This window comes from Conger conger, chromosome 2, assembly GCF_963514075.1.
Source record: "Conger conger chromosome 2, fConCon1.1, whole genome shotgun sequence".
In the NCBI taxonomy this organism is placed as follows: Eukaryota; Metazoa; Chordata; class Actinopteri; order Anguilliformes; family Congridae; genus Conger; species Conger conger.
Window position 1 is genome coordinate 62,604,139 of NC_083761.1, and position 11,225 is coordinate 62,615,363.

Below are 11,225 nucleotides of genomic sequence, written 5' to 3' on the forward strand. Positions count from 1 at the left end.
TCCATCCATTTTCAGCTATGCAAAAGTTAACAGATGACTGACAGGTTAACCATTTTTTCCTTTTGTATTGATTCTTCACACATAAAAGAGCAATGAGTCTAGTCGTGGTTTTAGCATTTTTTTTCATGTGTGGAGATTGGAGTCAGAGGCAATATCCACACATGAAATAACTATGGCAGAAAAACAATTAAACTGCAAGCTGAGAGGACAGAAGAATTAATTAAGAAGGATAGCACAGACAAAAACTGGATATATCAAGTACAGCAGATTGGAAAAAGAAAGAAACCACTGTTGGACTCACCGTACAGGTCAGCCAAGGAAGGAACTGCAGTTGATGAAAGATGAATTCTAAGAGCTGTGAAGAAACAATATTTTGAATGATGAAGACAAGAGGTGAAAATGTCTATAACAGACTACTTTTCATAGCGTTCCACTCATTTGCTCCGAACATCTCGAATGGGAGCAAGCTTTTCTTTCTCACAGCTAGCAGGTCTTGTTTCATGACTGCTAAATCAAAGCTGTTGAGATGACATGTAATATTTGCAGTGTAGCATGCAAAATAGCCTGGTCTGACTCTGCATCCCATTAGCTAGTATTAGCCTCAATAGTGGATTTGTACTCTCCAGCAAGAAGCAACAGCCCCATGTAAGCATGCAGGTTTCATCTAGCTCCTTTCAACTAACTCCAAACACTCATCATCTTTCCATGTTTTTTGCCTCAAGCACAATTTTGAGTGAAAAGCTCATAATATATTACATCTTGGACATGTGACACCACGCATCTGGTGAGCTCTGTGGTCATTCTCAGAATGTTCAGTTTGTGCTCTGCCTTGCCTTTCATAAGAGATGCCATTTTTTGATAGGAAGACTTCATAGTTTGAACTTGTCTCACTGGGCCCCCCTCCTCATCATTCTTCATCTCAAACACTGCCTCCTCAGTTTCAAAGTCCTCAGTACTACAAGTAGAATCTTGTTTGGGCCAGAACTGATGAACAGAACTACTCATTACTTGTTAATGCTGCATGCCATGCTATTAAGAACCAATATTATTTTCTGTGTTTCTTTTATATTATTTTGACCCGCAACACAGATGCAACAGAATTTTACAGACTTTCAAAAGCCAATTAAACACTGATTTGCATTTTGATTTAATTAGTATTGAGTATATTCATTCAAACAAACTATATGCTATTTCTGACATACCTTAACTCGAAAACGGGTCATAACTGACCATAACCCAATTGAAGGGTTAACCCAAAAACACAGAACCTGAGGATGAGCATTGTGTCAGAAACTCTCAGTTACAATGACAGTTCCAGCTCTGCTTCCTATTCACATGCGCCGAGTGTCCTTTACGCCGGCCAGACCTTTGGCTGCGTGACGGCAGCCTGCGCCGTGCCCCCTGCAGCGTCTGTCACAGTAACAGAGTGCCTATTCCTCCAGCGCTGACCCCGTTAGCCCTGCTCCACGCCAGGCAGATGGAGCTGTCCTCCTCTCGCAGGTCTCCCAGGACAACAGCAGTCCTCCTGGTTCCGCTCGTCGAGAGCCGGACGTACGCTCGCCGGAGGAGAGACATTGTTTTTCCGCGCTCGCGCATGCCGTAGAACTCTAAAAACAACAGAGCCAGCTGAGCTGCTCTACCTCCTCTGAAGGCAGACCTTGACACACTAGAGCAGATTTATGAAAACAAACTGAAATATTATGATGTTGTTGTGAAAAGAGTGTTGGCAGGATTTTTCTTTGTAATTGTAATTTTCCCGAGTATCAATTGAGTAAGAGCGCAAATGAATTGACCAAACGATCAAATTCTGTTTAGTACAGGGCCTATATCCAATTCTCATATTAGAATAATAAGATTTTAACAATACTTTGTTCTTGTTTAACCTGCATTCACATATCTACCAAATACACAGATTTATATATCAGTTGTATACACCCTTGCACATCAACTGCTTGTCAACTTGCTTGGCTAAATGCCACTCCCCAGTGGCACAATGCAGACAGTATTTGGTATTACATCTTTAAGGGCTTCATGGATTGCTTTCAAACATGAAACTTTCATTATCCACAAAGATGGAAATGAGGTGTGAGACCCACATCATAGTCCGACAGACATTTCTTGAAATCCCTCTGCAATTGAAAAGGGACTTACGGCAGCAAGGTAACCGCTGTCAGTGAGGACAATTTTCAGATCTGACGTAATCAATTTCCCTTATAAAACTATTACTATAATGAGAAAATATCGTGTTGGTGCCTCTGTGACCACAGACATGCTGTCAGCTGATTTTCTGCTTGTGCATCAGCACATACATCTCCCTGTCTGTTATTCAGAGGGGATTGTCCCAGCAGTGCTAACATACTTTTTTTAGAAATGCACATAATTTGGGGTTAAACTATTTCTGGGAATGTTTGCATTACACAAATTGGTTAAATTGTGAATGACATCTATCCACCACTCAAAGCTTTCATGTAGCCTTCTGTCTGATTCTTCTCTTGTTTTTTCTGTGTAGTTGTTTTTTGAATAAAACATCAAACTGTGCAGAATATATTGAATTGGTCTGTATGCCGCTGGGTGCTGGTGCACTTAGATACTCTTAAGACTTATTTTGATATTCCATCTGTGTTTATTTTCCTCGCTTTTACACTGTTAGGAAAAATATTAGGAACACAATTAACCACAAACTGCATGATTAGTCAGGTGACCGTGCTAATCCAGTGTCTATGAGGATATTGACTGTAACAGTAGTTGTAATTCCCTTGGGTCATATGCTCTAGTGAAAATAGTAACTCTAGCCATTAGCCAAACAAAGACCCCCGATTTAATTAATATTTGATGATATTTTAAATGCAATAGCCATTTTCGAACATTAAGCTAAAAGGCAATGGTGTAAAAGGCAATGGTGTCTGAGTATTTCTTTTTATTTTATGGATTTTGGTATCGAAAGTGGAATTCAAGACAATTTGGCATTGGTACAGAATAGCAAGTTATAATGTGAAACCGAAATGATGAAAAGGTGGTTATATAAATACTTAAATAATGAACGGGATATAAATTGCCTAAAACGGCAAAACATACGGTCGATATAAATGACAATATTATAACAGAGTTATATTATTTGAATCCTTTGAATTAAGAGAAGAACATATAGGCTTAACATAACCGCCAGCCTGTGAAAATATTTATTTTGCCATCATAATGGTACAAGTTTGGCGCACATAATTAAAGCATAGTATTAATTTATTCTCATAATGCCGCATCTGAAAGTATGTAACTCATCTGAAAGCAAATTTCCTGCACCCTTCTCTGAAGTTAACTCGCTCCAGATAAATGCGCTATTTTTTCCTAAAACCATTGTGCCTGAGTGACATAAGGAACTGGTGACGTGCTAGAAGCCACAGCCAATGAAAACGCGTGCACATTAATCCATTGTCGCTGTCTTTTCAGAACCACGAAGAAAGTACAGTAACATCCTGGAGCGGCAGCTGCAACTGGGTATGCTGCCACTTTGCCGCGTCTTTATCCAATTTTCTGCTGTGAAATTATTCTCTTGGAATTTCGACAGTAATATTTTATGTGAGGAAAACTTTTTATGGTCTGAAGAAAAACACCCGGCGACTTTCTTTTTCAACATGAATCCGCATTCGGCCAGAGCCAACTTAAAATAATTATCTTAATGGTTTACAACTTACGTTGTATGACGATTAGTAAACGCGGACTTCTCGTTCTATCGCAATATCACATAAAGCAAAGGTCATTTTAATGTGTTATTGTGTGCACTGTCCGTGGCAAACTAGCAGCATATTAGATGTTTTCACTTAAAGACGAAATATCATTCAAACCTTTCTGAATGTTCTGAATTTACATAGGAGTTGTACAAGAGCAGTACGCCTGAATCTCAGGACAGCCTCAAATATTTTGCTATATTCTGTTTAGTGTATTATTCATCATTGTAGTCGGTACAGTATGTTCGCCTTCTTAGCAGCACTTTTATGCTTTTACGCGTTGCGTAATGGAAGGATTGTGCACGGTCAGGGTGCAAAAGAGACCCGCTATATCTGTACCGCAGTACCTGCAGGTAGCAACCCAAGTTGTGCACTACCTCCCGTACACATTCAGAGCACGGTCGCGGATGAAGAAGAATTAAAGAACACAGTCATGCAACTGCGAGAGACCATCCTACAACAAAAGGAGACTATTGTCAACCAACTCGGTACAATAAAGGAGTTGACTTCCAAACTCTCAAGCTGCGAGTCAGACATGCAGCCGGGAGGGAAATACAGAGGTCAAGGATCCTGGAGAAAAGACAACAAGAACACTATGGGAGATCTCCCTCGAGACCCGAGTGACACTATTGACCACCTTGGAAAGACCATGCAGAGTCTCAAGAATCGACTGGAAAACTTGGAGGTAAGATTCAAAGGGGGATATTTTTACATGGGCTCAGCATCATGCTTGACCCTAACCATACATTATATTACATTATATTACAGTTCTCATAGAAATAGAGGTAAGGAGGTGGTACATTTTAGTTCTTTAGGGAAGAAATTTGCCAAATGTATCCTGAAAGGCACAACAGTGCTCTTTTTGGGTACTAATAAGCACTATTAATAAGCAAAACATGGACAAATGAATTATGTACCACTGGCGAGAGGTATAATTTTATGCACAACAGTGACAAGCAATAGCACCTTAATAGTCACCTTAATTGTTCAGCACGTGCATATTACCCTATCAAACCATTCTGCCCTATAGGCTACCTGTTCCATGCGAGGGACAAATACGTGAAATGTAAATACGGCAAATGTATTTCTTTATTTATTTGTGCGTGTACATTAAAGCAACATACCTTATGTCCACCTAATTAATAGCACAGAGAGCAAGAGAAAGAGAGAGCATGCGAGAGAGAGAGAGAGAGAGAGAGAGAGAGAGAGAGAGAGAGAGAGAGAGAAAGTGTGTGTGTGTGTGTGTGTGTGTGTGTGCGCGTGTCTATTTTTGTATTCATTTTGTGGTGTCTGGGATTTAGCGGATTACCCCTATAAATAGGACACCTACGGATTTCCTTCACCCCCAGCTGACTGAAGTATTACGCTGCATTGTTGAATATAGACAAAACAAGAACCAGACATCTGGAAGTATGTAGCCACATAATGTCTGAAGGGTATTTATGAAATGTCTATACATGAAAGAGCATTACAATTCAATACAATGGATTTTCTCTTCAAAATGCCACTGTTTTGCCTTTTTAACTTGAGGTTGTGTGCTCAGTGTAATATTGTGTGTTATGGTACGAGACACTTGGTATTAGAACATAATGCAAATGGTCTTATACTATTTTCATGATAAAGACGCCTTATATGATTAGAACAAATTTCTGGTATTTCATCAGAAGACATTTTGTCATATCCCATCTATTTTACATATGTCCACTAAAGGCCAGAATAATTGTTCTTACCCATACATATGAGTGTGTCTACATCTTAAAGTCTTCGCATGTATTTAAATCTGACTTTATTTACTTTTGTTTTGATAATATTTACAATTATTATATGTGTTGTGTATACTCAGGGTTATTTTCTTGAGAGGTATGTGCTATAATAACTTCTTTATAGTATCCTACATTGTTTCATACATTTCCAGTTGCAGTTTTCCAATTCTTTTGTCTTGTTAGCCGACCAGTCTTGAAAAAAGCTGGTTGCCTGATACACTGACGCTTCTGATATTAATAATGTATTACTTTTCAGATAGCGTTGTTCACAGTTCTCTGTGTGATGTCCAGTGATTAAGAGAGGTGTCATTGTAGATGAGTTACTCCCAGGTTAATAGGGATTAGTGGGGGCTTTGCTGATGTGCTCCAGGTAAGGTAGGGTTAGAGTGCCTTGAGTTCATAATGCTTCTTATATACTTTAGAGAAATCTACAGGATTGAGAATGAATCACAAGAACGATGCCTCTGATAAGCTTATTTTAAGAGAAACGTGTTCAGTACTAAAGCCCAGCCGAATAGAAGGCTGCCATTTACCTCTGCTCTTTTGGTTCAATTGATATAGTTCATGCTGTACTGCAGTACTGTATTGTCCATACACTTGAATCACACTAGACTAATATACCGACATTCTCTTGGGCATAGTTGTTTCATTTTTAGTTAAAGCATTTTTCTTAAGCATGTTAATCCTTGCTTGAGAGTACAGTTTTTTTTGGTTGTTTGTAAGAACATTGAAATGCTACAGTGCATATAATTCTTGTTTCAATTAGTCAGATGTTGAAATGAATATATTTAGCTGGACTAGAGTAATAATGGCAATTCAATGTAATCCAGTTAAGTATAAACTGTACCTTTGGCTACAACCTCTGTCTGGAGAATGTTATGTACGACAGTGCTGCAGTACATCCTGAACTGTGATGCACAATGATCAAAGTCATACATCATGTTTTTATTTCTTTTTGGTGAATGTAATAACCCTTTATTGGTTTTTCCATAGCAACAGCACACGAGAGCCAATATGTCGGGCACGTCTTTTCCCAGCGAGCTTCGAGACATGCTCCAGCGCAGGCTGGGGGACTTAGAGACTCAGCTCCTGAGCAAAGTGGCCGAGCTGGAGGAGGAGAAGAGCCAGCTGTACAACGAGACGGCTACCCACCGCCATCGCACAGAGAGCACCCTCAACTCCCTGCTGGAGAGGATCAACGAGCTGGAGAAAGGTCCGCTCCTCCGGTCTTAGAGACACCGTATAAACTGAACTTTAAACATCACTCAATTTCATTATTTCATTTTTTAGGAACTATAGGGAACATATGTACTCAAAATGTAAGAATTGTTTTAACACTGGACATTTTGCTGTGTGTGATTTATTAAGTTGGGGTTTTGAAATAGTGTCACATTTGTTAAATGGGACTGAGTTGAAGGATTCTGAAGCATTAGCTATGAGGTTGACGAGTTTGGCATCATGAGGGGTTATGGGACTGTGATACCCATGTTTTTTTTACTGTTGACTGCAGGAAACAGTGGATTCAAATCCCCTGAGGAATTCAAAGTTTCCCTCCCTCTCCGCACAAACTACCTGTATGGGCGCATTAAGAAGAGTCTGCCTGAGATGTACGCCTTCACTGTGTGCATGTGGATCAAGTCCAGCGCTAGCCCTGGCATAGGCACTCCATTTTCCTACGGCGTCCCAGGACAAGCTAATGAGATTGTGCTGATCGAATGGGGAAATAATCCCATTGAGCTCCTCATCAATGATAAGGTGGGTGGTCTTTCAATGAGAAGGACAACCCTTCATTTCCCATTCACCCTCTGCTTTATTTCACATGTTGGTACTTCTATTAGTCACCGCACACAATGTTAAAATGAGAGCTTCTTCGATGTGTTTACATCGCTCAGGGTTCTTGAGTTTTCCAGACTTCTGGTTGTTTTACAGTGTAGTCTGCATATTTAATGCAACTAGTTACTGGTTTATAAATTGGGGTGAAAAAAAAAGTGGGAAGTTGTTCAGAAAAGTACTTTCTGTCGCTGGCAGAATGTTTTCCAGTCCTGTTTAATTGGTGTATTGAGAGTCATTGGTGCTTACAGTAAATGACAGGGTTATTTATACATTTTTAGAAATGATTGCAGTCCACTACAGTGCCGTTGGGTATAAAAACAGGTAGGGGAAAGGTATATGGTTTATTATATTATTGATTCTCTGCTGGAAAAAAAAAGTCTGACAACAAGCTGCCAACCTTGCATCTCTGTGGAGCTTTGTTTCATAGCTGCTTCTTAGCAGTATTTTCAGTGCTCATGCCAGAACTAGTTCAATAAATGCCATCAGCTTCCTGGATTGCTGCCTCATAAAAGAAGTGACAAAATTATGTTAGCTATGCAAATTTCAGTTACATGCTCCTAATGTATCTTTTCTTTGTGCTGTGATAGTTTGAAATGTGTGTGTATGCTAAATTTTTATGAATCTAATAGGGAAGTGAGTTGAATGTGCTGCATCCAAATCAAATTAAGTCTGCATGCAAAACAGAGGCAATTTACATACCAATGTACACCCAGCAAGCACTTTATTAGGTAGACCTGTACACCAGCTTGTTTAATATTTAATCAGCCAATCATGTGGAAGCAACTAAATGCATACAAGCATTCAAACAAGTCAAAAGAGGTTCAGATGTTTTTCCGACAAAATGGGGAAGAAATGTGATGTAAGGTACTCTGACCGTGGAATGATTGTTGGTGGCAGACAGGGTGGTTGGAGTATCTCAAAAACTGCAGTGAGCATGTGTTGTTAATGAGAGAGATCAGAGGAGAAGGGCCAGACCTGTCAAAGTTGACAGGAAGGTGACAGTAATGCAAAGTGGATAGGCTACGGCAGCAGAAGACCAATAAATAAAACATAGGCTAATAAGGACCTAATAAAGTGCTCTCTGAGTGTATGTCCTTTTTTCACACACTGCTCTCTCCCTATATACAGTGCAGCCCAGTAGTATTTAGTTTTAGTTTTTAGTTTTTTTTGGCTGTGTACTCCATCACATTAGATTTGAAATGAGGACCAAAAGTAATTGGACAAATGAATATAATCTCATATAAAGTTTTCATGTTTACTACTTTGCATCCAGTGACTGCCTGATGTCTGGGACTCATATACCTCAGCAGACACTGGGTATCTTCCCTGATGATGTTTCTTGCTTTCTGGTTTGTTTTCAGCATGTGAAACACATGTTTAGTTGATTCAGATGATTGACTTGGTCAGTCAAGGTTGTACCACTTTTTGGCCTTAAAAACCCCCATGGTTGCTTTGGGAGTATGTTTTGGGTCATTGACCTGCTGCAAGGTGAAGTGCTGTCCAATGAGTTTTGAGGCTTTTGGTTGAATCACTTCATAATTCATCCTGATGCTGCCATCAGCAGCCACATCATCAATAACAATGAGACAGCCATGCATGCTCAAGCCATAAGACTACCACCACCATGTTCCATCATTGTCCATCTGTCCATAAGACTTCAAGAACTGTGCAGTTTTTCAAATGTAGTGTTTTTTCTGGGCTGTTTTGCTATTGGGGCTTACCAGTGGTTTGCGTCCTGCAGTGAAACCACTGAGGTTAGTTTTGTGTAGTCTTCGCTTTATTTTAGTCTTTAACACTTCTATGCCTATGTCCTGGAGAGTGTTCTTGTCTTGATTTGTTCGAAAATTGATTTCTTTTAAATTCAAAGTATTATTTGGTCATACACTACACTGGTCTACCTGTTGGCTATTGCTGAGCTCACCAGTGTGTTCCTGCTTCTTACCAATGCACAAAACATTTTGTGACACACTCAATTTTTTGCCTATGTTTCTGATTAATTTGTTCTGATTTCTCCACTCCGTAAAGGCCTGCTTTACTGGCATTGACACTTCTTTGGTCCTCATGTTCAGAGACAACAACAACAAACACGATGAGGTGTGATATTGACTTTGCTTTGTAAGTGACTGTGTTTGCCAACTTGCATAGGGTATGTTTCAAGTCTTGGAACATCAGACTCCAAATGCAAATTCCACACCTAGAATCCACTCCAGACCTTTTGTTTTCTTGTTCACAAACTAATGATGCATTAACACACAGCTGGCAAAGAAACAGCTGAGCAGCCAATTGTCACTCAAAATGGAGGGACTACTATGTTTAAAAGGGCTGCAATTCCTACATGATTCACCGAACATGGATTTACATGCCCACAAATGAAAGCTAACTGTACTTTATCCTCATATTCATTGTTTCATTTAAAATCCATTGTTCCGGAGTACAGAGCCATCAACAAAAATTGTGTCATGTCCAAATATTATGGACTGCACAGCTTCATGATGAATACAGTATGTTCATCATGATCATAACATTAATATTAGTATTCTTGTCAAACTACTCTCATACTGTAATAACTGCTGATATTCTGTTGCAAATACTAGACCAGAGTGAAGTAGAATTATGCCTGTGGAAGTGTGCATATAATTCCATGAGACGATCTTGAAATTACAGTTGGTGTGGATACACGCTGTGAAAATGATCTATAGGTTGCAGTAGTGCCGATATTCACTGGAGGACTTTTGGTTTTTATTGAAAATGTTATGCTGTATTTCATCTTCATTTTCACTTTGGGAGCTTATTTATCTTGTGGGTTTCATATTTATCTTTGTGGATATCTTTGATGTCCTTCCACCTCCCGCATCTGTGCCTCATGCCCGCTCTGCTCTGTGCAGGTGGCCCAGCTGCCCCTGTCCATCAGCGATGGCCGCTGGCACCACATCTGCATCACCTGGACCACCAGAGACGGGCTGTGGGAGGCCTATCAGGATGGGGAGAAGCTGGGGTCCGGGGAGAATCTGGCCCCTTGGCATCCCATTAAGCCTGGAGGGGTCATTATCCTGGGGCAGGAACAGGTACAGTTTGGAGACCTACACCCTTCCTACTGTGCTTAGTGTCCCTGAGTTAAAGACTGCGTGTGTGTGTGTGTTTGTGTGTGTCACAGCTGAACTGCCACACTGTTCCAACACCACAATTGAAAACTGTGTAACGTAGCACAACTAGCTGCACCACAGTCATATTTTTGTTTCAGCTGAGGCTGGAAATAAGCAACACATCATCAGAACATTCACAGACAGAGCGGTCTCTTTGTCTTCCTGATTTGGTGGGATAAAGTCAAGATCTGCAAAGTTCTGAGTCATATTACATTATATCTGCCATATGACTAACTAAACGGAAATGAATGAAGCATACTGGCAATAATTGACAAAAGATGTTTTAATATTGCCTGTCCCTTTTGGCCCTGGCAGGACACCGTAGGCGGGCGGTTTGATGCCACGCAGGCCTTTGTGGGAGAGCTGAGCCAGTTCAACGTGTGGGACCGCGTGTTACGGCCTGTGGATATCATGAACATGGCTAACTGTTCATCTTACATGCCGGGCAACATCATACCGTGGATCGACACCAACGTGGAGGTCTTGGGCGGTGCCACCAAGTGGGCGCTGGAGATATGTGAAGATCGCTTTTTTGACTCCTAAGGGGTGCTCCGTGCTGGGATAAAACCTCTGCCAAGCCTCCCCAAAGGCACAGTGCACTCCCGCTTCAGAGAGGCTGTGCTCCAGACGGCATACATGGGGTGAGCTTCTGGGGGAGCTGGTGAGGTGGAGAGTGTTCACTGTGCATTTATATTCCTGCATACATTATGTCAGTCATTGTTTTCCTGTGTGTTGAGACTCCATTGCTTTATGCTCTCAGGTGC

At 40.6% G+C, this 11,225-nt stretch overlaps 1 protein-coding gene across 1 annotated transcript; it reads left to right on the forward strand.

The window, feature by feature from the left end:
• The first annotated feature begins 3,963 nt into the window (after positions 1-3,963).
• On the forward strand, positions 3,964-11,004 carry nptx2b (neuronal pentraxin IIb). Its single transcript, XM_061230483.1, has 5 exons — positions 3,964-4,407; positions 6,479-6,698; positions 6,996-7,240; positions 10,204-10,383; positions 10,777-11,004. The coding sequence occupies exons 1-5, from the start codon at positions 3,964-3,966 to the stop codon at positions 11,002-11,004; spliced, it is 1,317 nt and encodes a 438-aa protein (XP_061086467.1).
• The last annotated feature ends 221 nt before the right edge of the window (positions 11,005-11,225 follow it).